At 42.6% G+C, this 27,045-nt stretch overlaps 1 protein-coding gene across 9 annotated transcripts in view; it reads right to left on the bottom strand.

Annotated features, from left to right (window-relative positions):
• Positions 1–27,045, bottom strand: part of DPF3 (double PHD fingers 3) — a 170,865-nt gene that overhangs the window by 83,996 nt on the left and 59,824 nt on the right. For 5 of the 9 annotated variants that reach the window (XR_010070660.1, XR_010070659.1, XM_063331472.1 and 2 more), the window contains exons 2-3: positions 14,099–14,259; positions 8,860–8,967 (exon numbers count right to left, since the gene is read on the bottom strand). Coding sequence is in view for 4 of the 9 variants with exons in the window: in XM_063331472.1 (XP_063187542.1) it covers positions 8,860–8,967; positions 14,099–14,259 (269 nt within the window). In the remaining 5 variants the exon portion in view is untranslated. Of the gene's footprint in view, positions 1–8,859; positions 8,968–14,098; positions 14,260–27,045 lie in introns of those variants that run through there. The other 4 variants (XR_010070658.1, XR_010070657.1, XR_010070656.1 and 1 more) reach the window with 1 other exon arrangement.

A 27,045-nucleotide genomic window follows, 5' to 3' on the forward strand; every position in this document is an offset into this window, starting at 1 on the left:
TGGAAAAATCACCTCCAAGTGGCTGCATTGCTTCTGAAATTACAACAGCCTTCTGTCCGTGGGTCGCTGCACAGGCAGCCTGCGTTCCCATTCTCAGGGACGAGACCCAGAGAACTCAGAAAGATAGAGATTTAACAGTTTCCAAAATTGCCTTATCTCCTTCAGTTGCTACTTCTGCCTTAGCTTCATGACTAGAGCCAGAGGGTTCTGGCTTCAACGGGCTTTTGATCAAAACCCAGAGAGTTTCCAAAGCCCGGAGAGGTTCCAAAGCCCGGTGGCTTCTTCACGCAGCTTTCTCCTGATTATGCAAACTGGCTCAGCCACACAGGAACCAGGAGTAAACCCAGGTGATTCATCGAGCAATCTTAGCAAACCAACACAGTTCTGGTAAAACTGTACATACAAAATACTTGTAGTGACCTGTTCCAGATCCCACAAATGAAAGAGAAACTATTTACACAAAGTTAATCCTGTAAATTCTAGCAGCATGACTGCCGAGTTAAGCAGCAGAAACAATGTTTTTGTTTTCTTGACTGAACTATTTATAGAATATTATTTGCTTTTCTAGAAATGAGTGTGTTTTATTTCCATACCTGCAAAATCATGAAATCCTGTTTGAGGAAAATACATACTCACTCACATCCTTGAACCTACTGAGCTGAATAAGTCTAAGAATTTGCAGCGTATCACACGCAACAATACCGAGCAAGAAGAGTGCATGATTTGAAGGAGAAGTTATCGCAGCCCCAACAGCCATGACGTACCGAAGGCCAGCTCATCTGTCGCCAAAATGAAGCAAGAGTTACACTGTGCAAAACTTGAGATATCTTCATAGTATTTACACTGCACAGCCAACCTGGCAAAAACTGGCTCAGCAATTCACCTATGGTGAGTGTCTTTATTTGTATGTATGGGTGTGTAACAAATTACTTGTTTTTCATCACCATCCCGGTACCCATAAGCCCAGGTTTTGCACCACAGTTGGTACACTTTCATACCAGTTTTGCAAGGCTTCATATTGATGGCCAAAATGTTTAATACTGGCACTTTGAAGGCTTGGCAAGTAGCACACTTTATTCGTACATTCCTTTTTATTTAAAGGTCTCCCCTACCCCTTCCAAACTCTCTAAAAAGATTTATTAGCTATCTCTTAGGCACTTCTCTGAGACAGACAAATGAGATCAATGTTTTAGCACCTCCGTTTTACACACTGAGAAGCTGAGAGAAAAAGAGATATTCCATTGTACCTCGTGCTGTGTAGTCCTGTATGGGGCACAGGCAATGCCAGTGCATGATAGAGGGGCAGGACTTTAAATGCAGAGGTTGGCACCTCTGCCACAGACTGGCAATGGGACAAAGATCTTTCACTGCAGGATTCGTACATCATAATTCAGTGTCAGCGTCAGTGGATGCAGAAAGGGACAGGCTCTCTGGTATTTTTACTGCTACTAAGAAGAGGAAAGCAAACATTATCTGGCCAGAGATTTGGACTAGCAAAGGTCCCTGCTGTAGGAAGGATTTAAAGGTGGTGGGTGAGACAGAATAGAGTCTGGTTAAATATGTGTGTAAATAGAAGCAGCTGATTTACAAGGAGGTCCCACACTGTTAAGTTTTCTCTTGATGACAGAAAGTCACCTTTTCTAACCCAAGTCATAGCTGGATGAGTAAGTGCCATAGAGCAGTATCTCTTGCCTGTGGCGCCATGTCCTGCTGTGAACAATCTGAAGGCAAGATTAGTGGAGAATTGGAGCCTACTGTTTCGATTCAGTAGCATTGATGGACTCATCTGTAAGCTGCAGGCTTAGCTGATGAATAAACACCTACTTAAATTTAGGACAATACTTAGGTACTTTGCTGGATAAGAAGCCCAAAAGAGAAGGCCCAGCAGAAATCAGTATTTATTTTGGTATAAATAAAAGCTAGGGCTGGTAAAAAATAAATTTCCCCCCCATTAGCATGAGAGGCTCCCAATTTGCTAAAGAAATGATAGAAAAAAAACCAGTTGGGGTATTTAGGGATTCTACAGCCATGATGAATGTTTTCTCTTTCTTACACATTGAAATTACCTATCTAGCCCTAAAAAAAACCAACCAAACAAACAAACAAAAAATACACCTTCCAGCATCCCTGCTCCCAGATTTGGATTCACAACGTAAAGCTCCATTTTATTCCAAAGCGCTACAGAAATGTGACATATATAGGTACATGATAGACCAACCTCAGGATTCAGCATGGTCAGCGTGTAGATGTGCACTCTAACACATCAAATGAGAACTGAAAATTATCCACCCTCCCTGTCACAAAAAATTAGGTATCTTTTTTTCTCCTACATGAGGTGCCAAAAATAAAGATTGATGGGAACAGGTGAAAATGAGATCTGCTCTAGCTCAACCAGAAACTACAGGACCCATGTGGAATCGCTCAGTAAAATTCTTTGACATGCAACATGCAGCTTCTTCAAATATGAAGCTCACCATCATCCACACTGTGATGTTGAGTTATTTGACATTTGACCTAATATTTGCCTGACACTTGACCTAAATACACCACAGGACTGTTGCTTTGGCACCACCTACCAAAATCAAATCCTGTTTCTAATAAATAACAATTTTAAAACAGGCTATTACTGCCACAGAACAAAATCTGTTAAAAAGTTGACTCATGGAGTAGGCTCAATCCCTCTCCTACCCTAGTTTTAGACCCACAAAGCTCCATCCATTTTTGCAGAGGTAGCTCCTGACTTACTTCAGTTTTCGCAAACCAGAATCAGGCCCTGCCCTTGCAAAAATCACATTATTCACTGCTCCCTCTGCTGGCCTCGCAGCACCGCCGGCTTCTGCAGATGCTAGAGTACAGAAGCAGACACATGCAGAACCCATTTCCAATCCTACCAAAACTAAACATCTGGCAGGTGGAATCAGGCATGTGAAAAGGAAAAAAAAAAAAAAAAGAAAAAAAAAAGAAAAAAAAAATCCTAAAAGCAGTGATATTTTAAAGTACTGAAGAATATCTTACAAAAGATGAGGAGAGTTATTTTAAAAGCGAAATTACTTCAGAATGCAGAAGCACTTGAATAAAAAGCAGCTTTAAAAAAAACATCTACATTTCAAGATTTTGGAGGGAAGACAGCAAAAGACACAAAGTTGATAACAGGCTATTAAACTTCATCTTACATGTGGAATCTAGACTAAGTCAACAGAGAAAAAAAGTTGCTCCTGTCTGCTTCCTGTCATGTCATATTTGCCCCAAATTTAGGTTTCATGACAGCAAATGTTTATAAAAGTCATGAACAATTAAAAAAGCTAAAATATGCTCTACACAAAAGTATCTTTGGTAAATTCACATCTGCAGAAATCTGTCAGAAGTCTGAACAATCAATACATTGATATTCTAGCCCCCTTCAGGAACATCCTATCTAATTCACCTGAATTTTAGAGGTACTCCTGTTTGGCACCAGAATTATTCTGCCACTTTTGATCCTAAGACAGTCGTAATGGATCTTAAAGAGGAGCCACCACCAGGTTAGGCCATATAACAGGAACCTAACATTTAATCACAGATAAGTTTCCATATATGGAACTTGGTAGCAAATGGTAGCAAAACTTTTTTTTAAGAAAAATTTTGCCTTTCTTTACAGTGCTTATAGCGAAACAACACTGCTGTCTTGTAGTACTGAACAAGAATCAACATATGATTGTGTAGAAATTGCTGAAATCCAAAGTGAAACTAGTCAAGATTAATGAAAGAAAAATGCTAAACAGAAATTCTCATTAAATTAGGTTTTTTAATTATTTTTAGGCTCTAATATCTTTGAGTGACACTGGACATAGCAACCAGGGAAAGAAAAAAGAATATGGAACTAAGGAGAACTGAGCTCTTTCTGTGTTCTTGGGTTCGATTTCCAGCTCTACCACAAACCTCTGGTTAAAGCCTCATAGAAATATTTATTATCTTTATTGCTCATTTCTCCATTTTTGGAATTGAAGTACTTCCTTTAATATATATTTATTTTGTATATATAATCTTATTTGTACTATATATACATCCATATACACATATATGTACTATATGTGTATATGACTATATATTTGTACATATACACCTATAGCAGAGAGTATAAGAAGCCTTCACAACAACCCCCAGCATGATGATCTAACACGCTGCTTGAGTCTAGATGCTATCATATAAATGATACTAATGTTAATTCTATCCCTTGCTTTTTAATTTCATCTTAGCTTTATCTTGCTGAAGTGACCCATCTTAAAGAGCATTGACCTCCAGAGACGTGCTGAGCATCTTCCACAAGAGTTGGGGGCACTCACCACTTCCCTGGAGAAACACAGTACCTTGTACAACCAGACACAGTCTCTACAAGGTAAACTGAGATGGTTGAAAGAGATAATAGCTTATCTGTAAGGATTCTCTTCATTCATCCCCAAGCAAACTCATGTAGGTATATCCTATATGTCAGATTAAAAACAGATCAGGCATTAAGTGGCATTTAAAAACCTGTTAGCAGTACTTGCCTAAAACAGTCCTACCATGGTTCATCATAGCAAATGAAAAATACTTTTGTTTACTTTTTCCTCTTCAACAGCTGGTTAAAAAAAAACCCTTTCTGTAGTTCAGCTGAACACTAGACTGCCCAGAGATAAGTAACAGGACAGATACCAGCTCATTCTCACCAGAGTAGCCGCACGCACAAACTCTACTCCACACCCTCTGAGCGGGTGGGAAGGCTGCCCGCTGTGAGACCTCACTGTTGGCTTCCAGTCCAAAACCAAAGGACGGCAGTGAATTGAGACAAAAGCTTTCCAGTCATATTCTTTACACTTACATAGCATGTGAAATAAAAGCTCTGTGTGTATGTATGTAGGTATCTATATTTAGCCGTCTTGTAAAACCGAAGTAGGACACTACCAGCTTAAATTCCACTAAAGTTTTTGGCCGTACGCACCATATCTGTTCTCATCTGCATAGCTGCAAAGCTTGGGTAATACCTGACTGTCAGCAGGGTTTACTGTAGGTAATACCACTTCCACAGTATTGATACCTGACCCAACACAGAATCATGATACCACCCAGGACCACAAAACCACTGTGTGTATAGGACAAGGAACAATTAGGATTTCAAGGGGCCTTGGGTGTAATCAGGGATCTCTCTTCCACTTCTAACCCTCATTTTTCCAGCTGCTCTGGTGTTACTGAGGGCCAGAACCCCAGTGCTTCTCTTCACGGCACCTGCAGTTCAGGGGGGGGTGGGAGAGTTGGCAATTCTCCTTCTTCTCCCGTTCCTCTGTAAGAAGAGGCTACCCAGCGCAGTCCACCCCTCCCCCTCACCCACCCCAGACTCACAGACCTCCCACACACAGGAGCTCTGCTCTGCTCTTGCTCTTTTCCTGGGCAGGAGGAGAGCTGAGGAGCGAGTATGGAAGCACAAGTTGCTTCCAGCCCTCCCACTGCTCCACGCTGAATTGCTCTGCAAATACCACTGCCCAGTTCTGCAAAGAATCAGGATTGCCCATACTTGGTTGAACAGAAGTCTAGGTTAATTAATATTATGAGAGCATCAACACCAAATAACTTTAGCAATCTGTACCTAGAAAATTAGCAACATGTCAATATATTACCCATGACTGCGGATTTGTTTCAAATCTATACCACTGTTCATGGGCGTCTTGACTGCCACACTATAATGACTCGTGTAACAGCTCATATCCATTACAACGATGAAAACTTGGCTGCACTTGAGCCATAATGCTTGGTTCTGATGATCTGAATGTACCGCTGAAAGATGAAAACTAGCCCATGTGAAAGCAAATGTCAGGAATACTTGCTGTAAATCCTAAAGGTAAAAATACTGACTGTTTTGTCACTGAAGCAGTTACCGTAAGTAAAATTTGGCAATACTTTTTCTACCACATATCTATTAGATAGGCTAGTGGATGAGATGGAGGATGTTTAGAAATAGTATTAACATGAACATTGCTAGACCCTTGATCAAACAACTTTACTAGGGCAATCCATGCACCTAACTCTGAGTACAGCGGCAGAGGAAAACAGACATCTAAAGGCTGCATCAGCAACATCTATTCCAGTGTTCTGATTTTTACAACTTTGGCTGTAACTATTCTTAAAACCAAACACTTCCACTTGAAACCAAATAAAAGCAACAGACCAGGACAATAAAAGCAAGCAGCAACTGACCCCAAGAAAAACATTACAGTGCACTTGCATTTTACAAAAAACAGGAGACCGTTGGAGAATGAACATTTTCTTCATTAGGTTTTGGTATTACCAAATACAAAACTCTCACTCACTGAGCTGTGTCATGCACCACCTAAACCTGCAAGGTACCAACACTGCAAAAGTACGTTGTAACTACAAATGCTACATTATTACTAAATGGTTTATTACACCTTTGAACTGCTAACAAGACAATAGTTTGATTCTACTTACTGACCAGCTGCTGACCAGCTACCAAAACAAAAATCCTACGTCTATGTGTCTTCTGAATTATGTAGAAGTCTTGAACTTCTGGATACAACTTACCGCTATAATGAGCCACTCCAAAAGCCCAGATGCAGTCCAAACAAGTATTCACACCCCCTGGTCCTGATCCCACTGACTGCTGGATTGGCAACTTTTGGAGCTAAAATGCCCTTCTGCATTTGTTACAGTGGCAGTCTGACTAGAAGTTCTTCTAAACAGTTAACAAACGTAAAACAATAAAACTAAGGTTTAGCCCTAATTTGATGTTGTAATAGCATTGCTTGCATATGTTATATAACGTACAACTAATTCAACAGCCTCCCATATAAAAACCAGCTACTCGCATATTAACCCAGCACAAGCACTCTCTAGCTGCTGAGAATAGCTCTGAGCCATGACTAGGTTGTCCAAGCCCTAGGTGGAGTGAAACTATGGAAGATTTAAATCAGATTTCTTCCAAATTTATTTCAGATGTCCTCCAGTTGTCATCTTTTTGCTTCTTAAGGGATCTTAAATTGCCACATCTTTGCCTGCCCCACACAGTCATCTAGTGCTTAACTGAGGAATAAAGAGGTCAGCACAAGGTAGCTTCCTAGGTTCAGCATAAGGCTTTACCACAGTGTCCCCCTACAAAACATACAGTATTTCTGCTATCCATGCTGAAAATAAATTACGCTATCTTTCTCTCAAATTTTCAAAAGCTACCTTTGAGTGGAAATCCAATGTTTTCCATAGGTTTTATACTTTTAAATCAGAGACAGGAAAAATCCCATTTTTGGCTAGTGAGTCAATTCTGGATATGCACAGACAGTGAAATTATTTTGTGATGTAACTGATAAGGAAAGTTAATCACTAGATAGAAATTGGTTGGAAAATAGATTTAAATGGCAGAGCAATATAAATTGCCTTGTTTGGCTGCCACTGGCAATGCAACAAAAGTAGCACTCCTGAGATGCAGAAGAGATGTTTATAGCAGGGAAAACAACACAGAGACAGACATGCTGAGGTCTCTTTATCTGATAACTTTGTGGTAATTGCCTTTCATGCCCTGTGGCATGTAGGGTGCACTAATTTGGCATTCAGTGAGTACAGCAAGGAAGGATAATGCAAACAAAGAAGAGTCAAACTCTACACTATTGCTTTACCTTGCTAAATCACCAAGGCACAGCCAAGTTTGTATCATCACAAAGTCTAAGGTAGACATTTCTATGGGCCAACATCATCCTCTTCCTAGAGTCCAGTCTCATTTCCATTATTGTAACCCATCTGATTTCACCAGTTCTTTCTGACCAGCTCTGCTGTGAGGTCTCATTCTATTTGCTGGCTGAGATTTTGCCCTTGGGTCGAAGCCCAACTGAGTGGCTATGGGTATTTCTTCTTCTTATCCAGCTGTCTGCTGACTTCTCCTACATTGAATGTAGGGAACCTTCAAAAACTGTTTCTGCAAAAATCAACATGAATTTTGCCTCTGATTTTTCTGAGTTTAGAGATTGTCTCTATCACCCCTTCCTGTCTCTTCACCAGCTACTGCATAGGAGCAAAGTCATCAGTACTACTGAGCATAACTCAGTTCCCAGACACCTTCTTCTGTCAAACAGGTTTTTAAAATATTCTTAATTTACATTTTGGGGTTTTCTCCTGTACTTTTTATACTGGCAGTGTCTCGCCTCTGAAAAACCACATACAGCTGTGAGTACACGTGTTACCTCATTCTCATAAAAGTTGACCCCAAAGACAGTAAGCACCTACTTTACAGCCATTCATTGAGCATCCAGACTCATCACTTCATACAGTTTAATTGTGGATGAAGCATACTAAGGACAACAAGAATGAAAGCAGAATGGACTACAGTGCACATACAGGCATACGTACATATACAAATGCGGCATATGCTCCCTAATGTTTATTATTTGCTGTTTATAATCTTGTCACACCCATGGTCCCCAGACCCATTATAAAAAAACTTATCAGTGTACTGTTACACACAGACAGCAGTCTTTTTCACAAAGATTAGGCAGCAGATGCCAGAGTAAGATTTTGTATTAATAACACACTGAGGCAATAATTAGTAATAAATTGATCCTTTATATCCTTATGAATTTGGTAATAGAGGCCAGGATTCACCCCTGCAGAAGGTAAATTCAGCTCCCATTGCATTCAATACAAGTTGTGCACATTTCTGTAAGGGATAGTTGAGTGCAGAGGGTTTGGTGGTTACTGTTACAGCAAATCAAGTAAGATGCAACAGATGCAAAGAGAAATGGTTGGAGAGGGGAAAAGATAAAGTCCAAGGTCTAAATGCCAGGTTTGCATGTATGCCAGCTGCTCTGCAGCACAGGAGAGAGAGAGAGGCAAACAAATACTTACCAGGTTTAATTTCCAGCAGCTTCAGCCTGGAATCCTCAGGGGGATGCAAACGCCTCTTTTTGCGCCAGCAACGTGCTGGGTACGTGTACAGCTGACCTGGGGCCAGGCCTGAAGATTAAAGGCAAAAAATAAGTGTAATCACATTTCAGTTTGTAAACCACAAGCGCTGTCTCTAGCATCTTTGCTTTTGCCCTTCCAGCCTCTCCTTGTTGGAGGGTTCAATCCTGCAAATAGTGAGGCAGAACTACACACTCAAAGCATTCAGTGCTCCTGAGGCTCCTCAGCACCTCTTGGGATCAGGTCCTCAGAGAATCTAGGTCTCACTTATAGACTTCACTCAGCTCACTGAAACCAGAGCTGCACATAAATAATTCGTGATTTCTTCAGGGTAAATAGAATTTCAGACTCTCCTGGGTCACAGGGGCGATGCCTCCTCCATGGGCAGAGAAGGCCCCTTGGGAGAGAAGAGACGAAGTTCCCACACGCAAATCATAAGGCCCTGATGCACAGAGCAGCTCAGGAAACTTGTGTCTTCCAAGTGGGAGCAAACCAAGATCCATGAGGTCTGGCTATTTGGACTCTGCATTTTTGCTTAAATTCTGGACTTCTGTTTGAAGACAGATTGTTCATTCTGGTTATTACCCACTCATGTCAACATCCTGAATGAATGAAGGAGGAGTTACAGCAGTAATGTTTATATTACTGCATGCTCCATTGAATCACACTGGGCATCGCTGGCTTCTGAGCTGCCCTGGCTCTCCTGAAAGACATCCCTTAGCCAACGTTCAAGCTACGCTTTGCTCTCTTGTATTCAGAACACAGCAGGGCTTCATGAATGCATCACTACTAGGGGCACAGAAGCACACTGCCAAGTGCTTCAAAGTATCCTCAACTGCCCCAGTTACTCATGACACACAGAAATACCCAGCAAGACACAGAAAAGTTGGACAAATGTCATTCTCTCCCCTGCCCTCTCCATCCACCAATTATGCTTTAGCTCTTCTGTTCATCTGCTATTGCTCTTAGTATTGAAGGGGGTACAGAGCACAATTCCAGACTCATTGCCCTTAGGAAACAGGTAAGACCACATAAGACAGAGGACAGGAGTGGTGTTGCCATCTCTGACACTGTACCAATAGTGAACAACTGGACATCAAGGCAGTGCCAATAAAGCAGAACAGCTCAAGGGCAGCAGGATGGCCCGAGTTCTCAGCCATCCCTTCTGAAGCAGCCAGGAAAGTGTACAAGCTTGGGAACAAAACTGACTCACTGAACCAAATAAGGATAATGAAAAAAACAATATTCTGTTGCTTGGAGGGGGAAAAACCAAAACAAAACCAAAAACACACCACAACAAAATTATTCACCTTAAGAGAATGGGCTAATCAAATTCTGCAAGTGAAGCCTAAGCTCCTGGTTTGAAATATTTCAACTGTTGGGAATGACAGTTCAGACCCCAGCACTTTCTACCTACTTCCAAGGCCTTGGTGCATAAACAGAGCATCTACAGCACACTGCCTGGGTATGGCTGAGCACTGGAGTATTCACAGCGAACCTGGCTGTTCCAAGGCACAGAATGCTACCGAACTGGGGCTTTTCACACCCTCCTTTCACTGCTGCACAGCTTGCTGGGCATTACGCCCACCCCAAGAAGGATACATTTCAGAGCAAGGCACTTGGGACTGGTTTGGGAATAAAAATGTGAATAACTTTTACTTCCGCGGTGTTTGGACACACTTCTTCATGGCACTTTGCAAACATTAGCCACTGCAAACAATTGCTATTATGATGAGGTGGATTGTGCCTGGCTCTGATGTGAGTCATTAAAGAGGTGGAGGCAAGAAGCCTCACCCTTTCACAGCAGGTCCTGTGCAAGAACTCGCTCACAACATTGAAATGGCAGTTGCTAGACCAAAGCAATAGGATAGAGAATCATCCCACCATTGGACAGGCCTCCACAGAGGAGTCATTTGAATGAAACAAAAACCACAGTTCTGAGCATTTGTCGCAGACAGGGAGAAGGAAGGATCTACTGCAGTTTTGGGGGTGTATCTGTTAATGTGGGCTCAATTATTGAGTGCTCTTATATGACTAGCACTTCTGGATTCAGCCAGGACAGTGAAAGGCGAACACAAATGCTGAAAGCCCAACAAGAAACAAAGCAGGTATCCTTGAAAAGACAGAGGTGGGAAAGCCTCTTCCTAGAGGACCTACAGCCCACTCCAGGTGGCAGATAGATCAATAAGAGACAGATGATCCAACATCCATCTCTGCACCCCTTGAGGTAAGCTCTCTGTTCCTATTCACAATACTCTTGCTCATTAATACGCAGCCATCCAATGAACTTAAAATATATACCAGACCTTCACTTGATCCAAACCCACAAAATGCTACCTTCAGTTCACCCTGACCCCGTCTGTCACTGCGCTGGCTCACATGAAGTGTGGATCTTTGGTTTACACAGAGGAGGGGCAGCGAGGAAAAGATGAGTTCTGAACTTTGAATCTAGCCCCTCCACAGCTGATCTTGCAGTGCATATGGAAATAATGCATATACAGGTCTTACTGTCTTCTGTCCTGTCTCGGTTGTCTCTTCGTCTGGTGCCTTATAGGGCAACCAGAGAAGGTTCCAACCATTTGCTTATAGAGGAAATAGCAGAACCTGCAGTGAGTTATGTTGTTTATCTCATTAGTGTAGGAGAGCCATAACTCAAAGCTTGTGTGAAAGGCCGGGGGAGGAGGGGAAAAGGAGGAGGGAGTTATGTGCAGTATTGTGTGAAATTAACCCTGAACTGTTTATCATGAGATGCATTTTTCTGACTTCTTTAACAAAGAAGACAGCAAGAAACCAGGTTAATATGCTGAGATCCTGACTCTCCTCTCTGTTTTTCAGGCCCTCTGTAAGTGAAAAGAGGTTCTGGAGCTTTGCCATTTGTCTTTATACAGTTTTTCAGGTTAGGGATAGTAAATGGCAGTGAACACAGCACACAAGACAGACACCAGGGTGGTTGGCAGGGAGTTTTCAGAGAACATCAGTATGGGCAGAAGAGCCTGAAATCAGGCATGCTAAAACTGTAGAGGGATGCTTTGACCTACCATAATACTACAAGGAATAGATGATGCAAAGAGACCCAAGGGAGCACTAAATGGCCTAATAAAAATCAAGAAAGAGGAGAGCAAATACGGGGGAGGAGGGCTGCTTCATTTCGCACTGATTATTCTAATTCAGAATAACAAAGGCATCAGATTTGGTGGCCGATGCAGATGCAGGAAGCTTGTTTCACTTAAGACTCTCTGAGAAGAAAGTTCCACCATTAGTATTGCCCTGCAGACCTGCAGGAGAAATGCCGCTGATCCTCTTTTACAGGGTAAGCTGCCAAAGAGTTCACTATCAGAAGAGAGGAAAAAAAGATTTGCACAGTGAATTTGCTCAAAGTAGAGCAGAGAGCTTGTGGCTGAGAAAGGCAAAGCATTAAGTCCTCTTGGTTCTGGTGTGATGCTGGAACACTGTTATGATGATTTCTTCCTAAGTGCAGAGACACCAATGAGACCCATGCAAAAAGACTGCTTATGTCTATCTTTGTAGCAGATGCTCTTGCCAAAACATTACTTGTGGATATAGTGGATGTATACCTGCTTATGACTGTGTTCAAAATGATAAAAATAGCAGCACCTTACTTATAACCAGATGCTACAAGAACAGAAATCCTTGGGTAAACAGATTAGCAAGAAAAAAAAAAAAAACCCAAACACACAACAAAAAAAACCCCACAAAAATAAACAAAAACCAAAACCAAATAAAACCCCAAACAAACAAACAAACAAAAAAAGAAACCTAGTTTTGCCAAAGCATAATCTCTTAGGAATGAGGAATTTTCAGCTAAAACAAAAACCCAACTGTGGTCATGAAGCAACCTACAAAAGAAGGGTTAGCCCAGAACCTCAGACAACTCACAGCTTGTAAACCACATTCAGCAGTTTCCAGATTACCCCAGTACTTTTGGCAGCTGAAACATTCTCAGGGTATTTTTAATGCTGATAAAACACCTGTTGTCTCCTGCACCAGAAGTGGCTGTATTTTACTACAGAGTGAGTTTTCTGATAGTACTGCAAGACAATAATAAATCTACTTTGTATATTTTAGGAACAGGAGCAGTGCAAGGATCTTTCCCTCAGGAAAGGGAGAGAGAGAGTTTCAGCTAAGTACTCTTCAGAGGTGGCAATTGCTTTCTTAGTCTGCCCCCAGGAGGGGAGGGAAATTTCCTGTGTGCTCCTCCCACTTCATCTCCTGCAAGCTGGCCAGCGGAGGAGGTAAGAGCAGGCTGCACCTTCCCGTAATTCCAGATCTGGAGTTTTGTGGGATTTTTCAATATGGTTTACAGGAACTGGCATGTGTTTATGCACACATGTGCATGTCATCCTTCCAGTGCCTGTGCACCCAAGATCCCTCCCTGCCTGGATTCTCTGGTCTGCACTGAAAAAAAAAAAAAAAAAAAAAATAGAAACCCAGTTTGGTGCTGTCAAGACATAATGGTGGGTCAGATACTGAGGCATACTCTAACAAAATTCCCACCGGAATCCAGGAGGACTTCTGTCTGACTCACATCTCCAGTCTTTGAACTGGTGACTGTCCTTTGCCTTTCAAACAAAGATTTCAGATGGATTTACCCTAACAAAGGAAAGACTGAGCAAAGTCTACAAAAATAACAGTGCTCTTTTCCCTTGAGTTTCACTGAGCTTTGGAACAGGCATTACCTAAAAGTCTTTAAGGATATATACCAACTTCTTTCTGCACCTGAGGAAACTGCAGCTCCAGAAGTGATATCAAACTTGTCCTGTATTTTACCTCGGCTTTATATCCTTCCCAATATAATTCCTTATTTTCAGCATTCATCTGAGAAACTGCCACCTCCACCTCTCCACCCTGAAGATAGTTCCAGTCCTGCTTAGAGCAGGGCATTGTGCCTTCTGCTACAGACTGGGATCAATAGCATTAAAAGCGCTACAATGATGCAGCCTTAGAAACTACCATGTCAGGCACTTCTCTGGATAGAGAGAGAATAATTAGGAGGAGCTCTCTGCAGTTACCAAAGGAAATCCCCTGCAGGCACAGAGGTTTAGGCTTCTTCTCTTCTGTGTGGCCTGTAGCAGGTTAGAGCTTCTATTAATTAAACCCCATGAGGGCTCAGTGGCCAGCCCTCTATACATGCACATGCATACACAGACACAATGCTACCAACCTGGTCCCCTGTGCCTCTTCTCCATCCAGATGTAGCAGTTGTTCTGAGCTACCCCAGTTTGCGAATCCAGGAAGGGAAGGCGGACGCTTCGCTCAGCACACAGCCGAGAGTTGTAGCTGCGACAGTGCTCAATTGCTTCTTTGTAGAACTGGTCCCCGAGTCTGCCAAAAGAGACAGGGCAGAGAGTAAGAAAGATTGCATTGCCCCTTCAAACAAGACTAGGAAAAAGGGGACATAAGGTTGGTTCAAAAATGGACAAGCAGAAAAACTTTCCCGGAGCATATGCAAAGCTTGCCGTCACGAGACACTACTGAAGCAGATCATGCAGAAAGTGCCACCAAAAGATCAGACTCTCAGCAACTGGACATAGATCATTTCAGCAGTGGAATAGCTACTGAATGAGCAAATGATGCAACCACACTGGCCCATGACCCTGGGTCAGGCAATATATACACCACAGTGACCTCATTCCATTGTTTCTCTTCCCTCGTAGTTTGTCCAGCCAATTCGGCAAACCAGTCATTTCAATCCTATGTTACAGCAACTCCTGCAGTACATTTTGAAAGAGAAAACCAGCCAAGTTTAGGAGAACTTCACTCCAGCATTTCTGGTGTCAGAAAGCCCATAAAAGCAAAGGACGTAGTCCTCATATTGTGTGCTTCTGAGGGATGAAAACACACCCCTTAACAACTAGGGCCATGTCTGCAATGGTCTGACTAGACATTTTGTCATAACCCTTCCAGAGTTTTCCACAGTCAAGCCTGAGGCACCAACAGCAGCAGGCTACAACAGTGACCAGTAAGATCCAGCATGGAAAATGCTGCTTTCCTCTGGAGCCCAGCGGGAGGAAGAGTTCTAAAGACAATGTCACTTATTTCATAAATAACTATTTGTACAGAAATTCTGTAGAATCTTCATCTTCCCTTGAGAAAGGTTTAAAAACTCTGCCTGCTGGAGATTACCAAAATCCTCCCCCCAAATTGTTCTAAACAGGGAAAAGCATCAAAGCAGAGCTACCCTGAGGACACAAAGCAGCTGTCATGCTGGAGCATTGCAAAGTAGGTGGGCCACACTGCTGAACCTCATTCTTGATCTATTGTCAAGGTGAAATTCAGTCGTGACATGAATAAGCTACCCATTAGGGGTAAGTTCATTAGAAAATAGGAGTAGAGTGATGTACAGCATAACTTGCTCTGACTCTGATATTCATTACTGTGCAAAAAGAGTATAGCATGCACAGCAAGGGAGCCGAAGGGATGCACACACAGAGATAAAAGAGGCTCCTTTTCCTGTTCTATTGGTTTTTTTCACTGCTACACTCTTCAATAGGCACAACTGGCATTTTAAAAGTATACTCCTTTTGCGCACCTCTGAATGTCAAATCGGTGCAAATTGCTCTGTTTCGCTATCTGTGTCTTTTTTCTGACTCACGTCTTTTAAGTGACTCCTCAGTTGCACCTTATGACTTAGATGGGAGCCATACTCTTTTCCCCTGGGCTGTACTGGCCCAGTATCCTCCCACTGACACGGGCCAACACAGAGGCTCAGGGAAGAACACAAGAGCAGGGCAAATATAGAGGGAAGCGCCTCTAGTTTCCCCTTCTCAATTCTGATGTTCAGAACTTAACTTCCCCAAGTCTCAGGTTACCCAGTGGTAGGAATATTATATTTAATAGCCTTTGATCAATCTTTCTTCCATGAATTTATCCAACCAACTCTTCAACCCACTTATCTTTTTTATACCTAAAGCGTTGTGGGGTGATGCGTTCCACAGCTGAAATATGATTCACATGAAAAAAGCATTTCCTTACGCTTGTTTCAAACCATATCTCAACTATTTACAATTCCAAGTCCGTAAGTCTCTCACAATGCTTCCACCAGGTCATTTCTCTAATGAGCAGAGGGTATGCAGCATGCCGAGTCCCTGGATGTGGAACAAGCACCATGGCTGGATGCTGGAGCCCACCAGCTTCCTGCTGCTTTCTGCCACTCTGACTTCAGCGACTGCATTTCAGAGTGTCCCCAGGGGAGAGAAGGGGGCAGTTCTCCACAAGCAGGAATTGCACACAGGAGTCAGTACATCCTGTGGCTACAGAGACTTTCTAAGGGTTATTCAGTGGTTTGGTGCAGCAGCGAACATCTGTGTGAACATGGTGCCTTACAGCCCTGTTCCCCACGCGCTGACCACCAGGTCCTGGCCAGCAGCTGGTGTTGGGATCTTTGCAGGGCAGCTAAAGGAGAGAGCCCTGGACTGTACAAGTGAGCAGAGGGCAGAGCTGTGGGCAAAGCATGAACAGCGGTATCCCTCCGGATACTGAATCCCCCGCAATGACCTCAAACCCCTTTTTCCATAAAAAGGCGGGGTGGGGGAGGGAATGGGAGCACAGGAGAAAGGAAAAGATAAGCTGCACTACTATACGAAGAATGTGACTAGGAAGAAATGAAAGCTTATTTAAAGCTGTAATTAAAGTTGTACACTTGTGTAATCAAAGTCAGTAACAAGGAGACTCCAGTTGATCAAAGATTAACAGCTCTTTCCACAAACACTTGAGCTTCCACAGAACTATGTCAGATTCCCCCTATATTAAGCCAGGGATGCTCACTAACTCCAAGGAGTTTTCTGGAAGGAAGAGCACAGCTGTGTGACTACAAACTGCCATCACTGCATAGGTTTTCTTTATGCTAAAAATTACTCCAGTCATTAGAATACGCACACCACAAAGCACCTGTATTAACAAAAACAATACATCACAGCAACCCAGATCTAGCATCTAGCTGGAGATTACCTCAGTTTCCACCTTCTTGTAAGACTGAAAGTAACTATAAATGTTAAAATGTTAGATATTTGGCTTTAAATGACACTGCAAAGTAGGGTGTAAGATTAAATTTCAGATTTTTTTAAGAGGGAGAAAAAGGGGTTTTGAGATCCTAATGGCAGAGAAGCTACAAAGTTAATGGGTCAAATTCATTCTTGACACAATCTTGCAGTCTAGCTGTTTCATTAAATTTATTTTAAAGATTTTAAATATGCATCTTTTGCCTTAAAGAATAATAATAACCCAGGAGAAGCATTTAGTCACCTCCGTACTTTAAGAAAGCTTGCCTTGGCTCCACTATAGCAAGCATGATCAAAAACCCCAGCCCCTAAGTATTCACTGGAAAGGTATTCAGGTACTGGGACGTTGAGGGCTTGCCCTGACTTCAATTATAAATGCAAGTTTTTAAAAAGTGACAAATAATCAAATAAAGGAAAGTAAAGAAACAATCTTTTCTTATGAAAGCCATATCTCAGTGGAAAACAGCTTCCCTGCAATTACTTTGGAGTGGTTGGTTGTTTTGTTTCACCATTAGTCTTCACTGGAGTGACTTTGACTCATTCCAAATTTCAGTTAGTATTTTTTAAGGAACTTTAGAGATTTTTTTTTTTATGTGTTTTCAGTGCTACATATACAAACACAACATATTTTATCTTATGCAGGAAAAAGGAAAACCAGAAAGTATTACTGGAATTGGGGCAAAAAGAGGGAAAGTATGGTCCTATTGAGCTCATCACTGTGGAGTCACGGAGGTGGGACAAATCCCAGCCCTCTCCCAGGAGGTTTACATTGGAGCTGGAGAACAGACAAGGGCGGGAATAAGACTGGAGAGCGCATGAGCTTAAATGAAACTCAAATAGATAGTCTGAGTCTGAGCATGCAAGACGCATGAAAAGAAAAAAATAAGCGGACAACATTAATAGTAAAAAGTGTATCATATGACAGAAAGATTAATTATCTGATGTTACATGCTTCATAATTTTCCCAAGCTGTGTTGCTATGGAAGACTTACACTTCATCTCCTGAAAAAATATCTGTAAAAACTATGGGGAATTTCTGCATTATTTTTATGAAAAGTATGTATGAGTCAGTGCTGTGCTGTGACTGACTGAAGGGTCGACTCTTCCCTTTGGACACAGCAGTGAAAGGTCACACAGACTTGTCTAGATTGATATTAATGACACAAAATCATCAGCATATGCATAGATTTCAAAGATGCTGGAGAAAAAAATCAAGGAGCAGACATTAACAACTGCTGGCCAAGGAAGGCAAATCCTACTGAAAGCAGCACCACTGGAAACACAGAATAAAGTTGTCAGCACACTGTGAAAACCACACAGCCCCTCAGTGCAGGGCCACAGGTGAAATCCCAGATGCTTGGGACAAGCAGGCCGGTGACACTGCTGGCATACATGCAGGCTTTGCATTTACATTCCAGCCTGAGGACACTAAAATAACCTGGTTCTGGCTGACTCATAAAAGCTCCCTGGCTTGGAAAGAACAACCTATGCTATTACAATCTTCTGCAAGGCTGCATAGGAGGAGTATATGTCTAGTAGGAGTTAGAGGCTCTTGTTTGGTGAAAAAGGGCGGGACTGAAACTAAACAGCCAGCTCGGAGTAGCAGAAGCGCACGTGAACGGGGAGGTGAGCACTCTGAAAACCCCACCAGCCCCGCGGGTCCTGGGATAGCAATGTGAGGCTGGTGCAATTCTATACAGCCTTGCAGGTAGTCACTGGCACGAGGGCATACACCAGGATGGAGGATCAGACAGTGTGACTTTCATGAGGTCGCTGTTCTTTTAAGCATTAAGTAACTGAGGTTTCCTATCATGGAATCAGGTCAGCTAATAACAAAGTCAGGGAAGAACAACCCTCCCCTTCTCTCAACCTTTGCCTGCCTGCTCTAACTAGACCATAAGATTTCTGAGCAGGCTCCTACTTACTACTTTTCCGTACAGTACCTAGTGCCATGACTTCTCTGTCTAGGCATGCCTTAAATGAAAAAAAAACAACAAGAACTGGTCTGGCTTATGAGCCCACGAGTTAGCAACAAGGACCAAGAACCGGCTTCACTCCAGCTGCTTCAGGAAGTTCATTTCTCTGCTGACAAGGGATCCTGATGGGCCCTGAAAGCAGCAGAGCAGCTCTTTATCACTACTTTCCAGCCCATCCTGCAGAGTCCCAGCTATCCAAGTGCGATACACCTTTTACAAAAGCTACAAAATGGTCAGAATCTAGCACACCCCTCCTGAACTGCCTATCACATTTCAGGTGAGGATCCAGAGAAGGAGAGCACTCACTGAAGACATATAAACAGCAAAGCTCAACCATGATTGCAGGTCCACATCATACCTGGAAAACTCATATAAGAAAGAACCAGTCCTCTTTAAGTGCAGGTGTGCAATTTCCACCAGATCTGAGTATGAATCCAGATTGCCTCCAGTTCCTGAGGCCAGGCCCCTTTCTAGTCATTTCACTCTAAAACCATGCTCACTACATGACTAGGCAAGTAAAAAGCTGATAGCACACAAAGAAATGACTAATCGTGTAACAGAAAGCAACAGACTTTTCCTTCTGAAGTTTGCAATGGTCCCCAGCCATGACCAAATGTAGGACTTGCTCTCCTCAAGACCACGGAGTTTTCATTCACTATACTTTTAGCTTCTAGTCTTATATTTTACATCATTTGATACTGTGAGGAACACTGAGGACAACTGGAAAAGACATTTTAAATCAGAAATTGTTCTTCAGCAGCACTGCCATCCAGTTTCAAACTGGGCAAGATCTGAAAAGTGGTGGGAAACAAGTGATGCAACGTGGCTTCAGAAGAGGCTCTGCACTCTCTTTTTGGAGATATTCATGAATGAGTCTGTAAATGAAGCACCAGTGGGGTCTTGGGCCTTCTCACAAAGATGGACCGAGACTAAGAAATCATGCAGATGCTTTCTGAACTATCAGCTGCCTGTGACACTGCAGACCAAGAGGTACAGCCAGACCAACTGAATGTCTTGGCAATTGCTGAGAGAACTGCACAGAGCTGGCTATACTCATTCCTTTCCAGCAGATCCCAGGAGGCCCCTGACAGGCAGCTGCTCCTCCTCTCCATGAGCCTTGACATGAAGAATGCCACAGGGCTTAGTTCTTCCACCACTTCTAATTAATATCTATGCAAAACCTCCAGGGAATATGATGAAGTATATGGGCAGCAATGCCAGCCCTTACGTTGTTGACATGCAGCTTTATGTATGTTTTCCCCCTCATGCAGACGGCACTCTCCCAAATTTCTCTCCTTGAAAGCAAGGATAGCATGGTTGGCAGAGGCTGAAATCAGAAGAGATAGTAGTGAGGCTGGCTGGAAGCGGGGAAACGTTACAAACTATAAGCTGACATTGTATATGATTCAAAGACAGACACTAATGTGGACAATCTAATAGACACAATCATCTAAAGGACCTTCCTCTCTCTCTTTCTTTCTCTCGATGGCCCCTCCACCTCCCACCCCCCAGCCTCCAGTCAGCATAATTCTCGCAGTGCTCTGGCCACGCTTATATCTGTTTTTCACATTTGGGCTGGCCTACTATGACTCTCTACCTTAGACTAGACAAGCAACGAAGACAGACCTAGCTGCAAAACTGTGGTACCTACCCTATCACAAAGCAAGTCAAAGAGATCAGTATAGTCCCCAGCCTGTCCTCATCCCTTTTCCTCACACACCCTGAACCACTGGTTTTCACAAAGGACACACTGGGCTAGGTTCAAGCTCCTTGAACAGCTGCTTCTCCTTTCTAGACCCAGAGCAGAGGTTTCCAGCAACTGGAAACCTGTGCTTAACAGAGCCCAGTATCACCAGACTCCTGCAGAGCTTCCAGACAGCAGACCCCCAGCTCCAGAGCATCTTCCCGGAAGACATAAAGTATTCTGCTCTGCTCATCCTCACATTACATTGCAGGATGCTAACACAACATTCATCAAAAGATCGAAGGAAAGGAAAATACGACATATTTAAGACCAGTATTAAGCATTAAACAATAAAGGACTGGCTGGGCCCCTCCTTTGGCTGTACTCTCTGGAACTTCTAGTCTATAAGCAGCTCCTAAATGGTATAATCATGCACCCTTTGTGACTGCAGAGAGGTAGGATATTGAGACTCAACAGAAATACAGAATGGCTTTCCTGATGTTAGGTGAAGCGTAACAGATGATTGCTTAAAATCCTACCACAAACTCCAAGGGCAAGCCAGAAAGTGTAGGAATGTGCAGATTCAGTTTTCTCATAATGGTCAGTTGCATCTGTCTCTGCACGACAACTTCTAATGATGTAAGGGGTGTGAACGTGAGCAAAGGCAAAACAGGATTTCCAGATGGGCTACAGAATGACTCAAACTTTCTGGGCCTTCAGTTTTTTTAACATAAACTTGGCAGCTTTGTAAAGACTCACAAACACGTGTCTATCCTAGACTCTCCAAGAGCCAGAGTCATTGAGACATCTACTTCATTTCTATACATATTGAACAATTTCACCTGATGCACAAAAAGAGGCCTGTGTAACTTTCCCCAGCACGGGAGTCAGAGAAAAAATATGGCTAGCAGAACTGTTTCGGTAGTAGATAGAGTACACAAACTGAACCACAAAGCAGTAAACAGCTGCAAGCAGAGACAGTGTTGCTGGAGCAGCAATGATCGAAGGGTAAATGAAAGGAAGTGCTTGCAAGGAGAGTTAATGCCTTTCATTGGAAGAACTCATACAGCCAGGTCAAAATAGACAAGCTTTCAAGCACTTGTTCAAAAGTACTGTGCCAGGTGCATAGACTGTATGTGGTGCGAGAAATTAGGAGCCATCAGAGAGCTGATGGCAAGTTCCTGAATCAGCACTGGCACAGCCCAGACATTACAGCAGTCAAGGAGATGCCCTGAGCTATGAGTCTAGGTTGAATCCTAGATCAGTGAAAGAGCAATGTGAGATTTTCCAGCACCCTCCTCGGAGCACCCAGCATTAGCCCATCCCCTATGTGTAGAAGGGCAAAGGAATCCCCTTTTGCCAAGTATTTATCAGCAGATTTCCCCTGGTGGGTTGGAAACCCCTAATGGCTATTTGTGGACAGATTCAACAGGCTTCTCACTGCTTGAATCATGGTGTGATGCTGAATCATAACAGAGAACCCAGCCTCATAGAGTGAGCTAAATTCACTACTCTCGAAACAGTTTTAGACTGCAATTTAATCCAGTGTGAAACTACAGGTATCATCTCATGCAAAAGTCTGTCTCTGAAGAAAAATGACAAAAAGTAGGCATAACTTACAATTTGGGAAAAATTGATCTGATTAGCCCCATCCTCACAAGTACTGTGGAAGTATGAGAGCTCTGCCAGCATTTCCATTTAAAGAAAAGAAATAGCAGCACAAGTTCAAACTGCCAAGAAGAGTGTGGTACCTTAGGGTATTTCACTGACAGCAGCCTGCAGGCCAAATCTGGCTTCCAGGGTCAAGAGCTGGTGTCATCTTTGTGGAGGAAGAAGGACCTCAGCTAGAGGTGTTCCTCTTCCTGCAGCTGTGCCTGGCCTCGCACAAGGCCTGCAGCAACATTCCCAGCTCTCAAAGCCAAAAAAGTGGGATCACTATACCCATCTTAGCAGTTAACATGTAGAGTTGTTGGCTAGATACAACAGATATCTGTGTATGATACACGATGACGTGTGCTTAGATGAGGTATTTCAGAAAATTAATTTCTCAGCTCCATTTAAATATACTCCACTGTGAACAATTATACTATGGTGCTTTGGTAATTTGTCCACTTCTTCTACTTTTCCTCCATTTCCATGGAGAGGTAACAGCAGCAGTTTCCATGCCATACACTAGGCTATCTAAGGTGTTTCCAGAGACAGATGTTGCATACAATCTCTATTAGACTCAGCACAGTGACCAATTAGGTTAATCTCAGAGGCAGACTCCTTGGGGATATCTCAGAGCATCTATTCTTGCTCAGGCCAGGGTTTCTGTTTTAAAGAGATGCAGCAGCATCCAATTAAACGAACAACAGGTGTGAAAGGTAAAAACCTAGACCTCTTCTGTATCTGAGGACAGCAATCAGAATTCAGCTTGGTCCTAATCTCCCCCAAAAGGTCAAAAATTCTCTCCAATTGCTAAAGGAATGAACTAATGAAAACTTCATCAACAATATTAGATTGGACAGGACAACATCCAAGAGATTTTTAATATATTTTTTTAAAGAAACGTCTCAAGCTGCTGGGGCTTGTGGTCACCAGCAGTCTGTTTGGCTTAGTGCAATCATAGCCTTAGGGGCCAGATGTAGTCAAAGACAAAATCTATGCATTCAACTCCCTCAGTCCTGATTTCCCACAGTGGACCTATCTTTTGCATTCCTAAATCCAGGAGAAAGGTAGATTAGTAAAAACCATAATCTATCACCCAAGCACCAGGAAACCAGCAAACCAGAGTTCCACAAATGACTGCCGCAACTTCCTTTGTAGCTTTAACAGTTCCCCTGCAGAACATGGCTAACACCCTACACTTACCTACCTAATAAATCATGTGCGTTACTTTAAGCACTGTCTATACTAAAAGATGGTCAGATCACAAACAGCCATCCTCTCCTAGCTCTAGCTGTGCTGGCTAAAAATATCACCTATTCCCTCCTACCCTGCTGCTTTTCACTGCTTGTCTCCTACAGTTTACTGCTACTACACCTCCCGCCAGTAGCAATACTTGCGTGAGTGCTCCCTGATCTACTTCAGGCAAGGCCATTTGATCTGTTTGAGCAAACCCAGATGACATTGCCTGGAGGAGGCGCTGAGGGCGAGTTCACAAAACCCCGTCTGCCACCAGAGGTAGTCTCCAGCAGTACAAATAGCTTGGGTTAGTCTTCAAGTAGCACACTTGTTTGTTTGCTATGGAAAAAGCCTGTCCACACCATCAGTGGTGACAGCTAGGTCACTCAGTCAGCACAGACCTTTGGGAGACACAGCATATACAAATGGAAGTTTTTCCCTGCCACCACAGTTACATCATCAGCCCAAATGACATCAGCCAGGCTGACAAGAGCATTCCTTTTCATGTGTCTCTATGTATCTCATCTTTCATGAAGCCATGTATCTCCATCAGATCTCAACAGGCAGTGCGATGCCAAGAAAGAGCATGAGGGTTTTGCATGCTTTTAGCCATGTTAGAGTTGCAACTGTCCAAGCTCTACAGCACAGTCCTGGAATGAAAGACCTCTGTTAGCCCTCTTGGAAGTTCCCAGGCTGGGATTTCCCCTGCACCTTGTGCAGTTATTTAGTAGACAAATATACAGTGCCATACAATCCAGATGGCAGAATTCAGAAGAGATTGAAATAAACGTGCAAGTAGTAGCAGAAATGTTCCTAAATGGCAGGCAAGCTTCCCCACTACACAGAACTGTAATTACTTTAATATTTTAGGTACTTCCTGTCCTTTGACTAGAAAGAGTTAGTGAGCTCACATTTTTCTGCTGACTGGACTCTTTTGTAGGAACCTTGTATCTCCTGCTGCAAAGGAAATCCCGCTACAGGAAACAATCCATTTTGCTCAGGTGAAAATGATCACACAAGTAGCAAAGCAGAGATTTATATAGATCTAGAATAAAACCACATAATTATTAGAGCTTACTTTGCCTCTGAGGTCAGCCTTGGGAAAAAAAATCAGTTATAGCCAATACTTTAAAGATAAAGTTACTAATCTTGAATGGGTAGCACTTTCAGTTCCTCAGTCACGATATGTATGACAAATAAAATACACATGTAAGAAAATACAAAAATGTACTCTACCCAGTCCATAATTATTAACCATAAAAAACACAATGGGAAATCATATTTTCTGTTTTCTACAAAGACATCTTAAGCCTAGATAATTAAGGTTACATTTCTTTGAGTTATTCTTTCTCTTGAATACACAGGAACAATCATTCTGTTACTTGTATAAATCTACTGACCTCAGCAGACGTACAGCAGGGATATACTTGACTCATACTACATAGGGGAATTCCCAAGAGGACTGTGAATTAGATTTCCTTTTCTCACCTCCTTCCCCCAGTTCTACCCGCAAATGGAAGTAGGGCAGATTACGGGCATTCCTCTGCTGAAGTATCATTATTACTCCTCAAAAAGGACCAGTAAAACTTACAAGTAAGAGGTGAAACAGATGCACTGTGTTCTCCAACACATCATCTCCCAGTTCCCTCAGCATAAAGAATGCCCTGTATTGAGAGCACACTTGAACTAACCCAAAGGTCTAGACACAGGATCTTCTGCACCTGGAGCACATCCCATGGGAGCAGAGAAAACCATAACTGCAAACACACACATTGCTTTAACTCTGAGGAGTGATGTTTCAAACACCTGTGCTCTTGTTTCTGCATATACTTATGCAGCATGTAAGAGGAACTCTTTGATGAAGTCAAGAAAAAGCACTTGCCACAATTAACTTTCAGAAACTCAAATATCTGGTGGTTGTTCCCCTATACACTTTGCTTGCACGTGTTTTTCTTCCAGCTTGCCCCCTGTTCTCAGCACCACCTTAACCCAAGTATCAGATTGAGGTGGTCATTACTGTAGAACAGTTAAAGCAAATAGAAAAGCCTTGTAATTCACTTAGCAATTAGCAAAGCTTGCAGAAGTGTTGCTGTGTTTATCACTGCACAATAAAGATCCTCTCTTCTGCTCAAACAACTTACTCTTTTGGCAAGTTTCACTGTTCTTAAAGACTCTAGCTGTTTAACGCATGATAGGGCAGATCTTGGCTCCATCTTTGGTCCTGTGTGTTCGCTGACGTCTTCAAAGACTCATGATGAAACCCTGCCTGTGACCAAGCATCAGGTCCCAGTTCAGCAAAGCACCTCACTGAGTGTGCAGCGTGAATTGAGTGTGCCCCTTCAATTCAAAGTTATGCAGATACTTAAAAGTCTTGCTGAACAGACATGGCAGCTGAACAGACAGCACATGCTTCAGTGCACTTTTAGAATGAGGTCTTAGAAACAGGTACATGTGGGCAAGCCTGTCCAGGTCAGTTTATCACTTTTTCCCAGCTGGAACTAGCCAGAGCTAACACATTACTTCCATTTTCTTTCTGGGATGTAATACACTGCAGTAGTTAAAGCTGTAGGTCACAAAAGTGTAATCTAGGGATCACAAGACAGTCATTAATCAATCAACCAGTGGAAACAGGAGCTGTGTCGATATCATTATCTCTACATTACAGATGGGACACAGAGAGTTTGCATAACAAAGCCACAGAGAAAGAGAAGGCACTTTTCTTGTTTCCCAGTTTTGCTACATCTTTTCTTCCGAAATCTGTTTTCTCACCTTCAAGACTTACTTCCACAACTGAAATCCAGCAATTTTCTTCATTCAGAGGCAAAATTGACTCCATGTCATCCCTGAAAGCTAGTTGAAGCTCTTCTATATAAAAATCAGTTAAAGAAATACAAGAGCAACCTTTCATTTTTCCAGACATGCTATAAAAGCTACCTGAACACTGCAGTGACAATGACAAGCAAAGACAATGACTAAACAAGAGCTTGGGCATGGAACTAAATTGCAAACCAAGTATCCATTTGTCTGCATCCCAGTTAGTACAGAATGGAGATGAGCATCACAGTGGTCTGTAAAGAGGACCAGGAAAAGATTGACAAGTAACTGAAGGAAAAGAACTGAGGGAGTCAACTGTCAGAGCAAGGAGAGGTTACAGAAAAACGAGAGAGAGAGGTTAGCCCATTGCCCTGGAGTAATGGCTAGCCTTTAACACATGGCCTCTGCTCCTGTCAGTATTTCTTCTTGGACAGGTTATCTCAGGAATTTATGCTTTCCAATAATTACCTTTCAGAGGGGTCTCACTTATCTTGCAAGAGGAATCCACCAGTAACCTGACCTGCATTGCTCATGCAATCGCCATCCACCCCCTCTAACCTTTCATCCCATCTCTCAAAGCAAAAGCAAGCAGTTCTTCCCAGACTTCCAGTGCTGCATCAGCAAGGGCTGGAGAAGTTGATAAAAATAAGAATTTTAATGCTTAATGCTACACAAACATTGATGAGCTTGCGGGCAAAAGCAGTAAAATATTACCAGCAGGTTAAAATACCTCCTGTAGTAATGTTATATT

The sequence above is a fragment of the Chroicocephalus ridibundus genome, chromosome 4, assembly GCF_963924245.1.
Source record: "Chroicocephalus ridibundus chromosome 4, bChrRid1.1, whole genome shotgun sequence".
Lineage (NCBI taxonomy): Eukaryota > Metazoa > Chordata > Aves > Charadriiformes > Laridae > Chroicocephalus > Chroicocephalus ridibundus.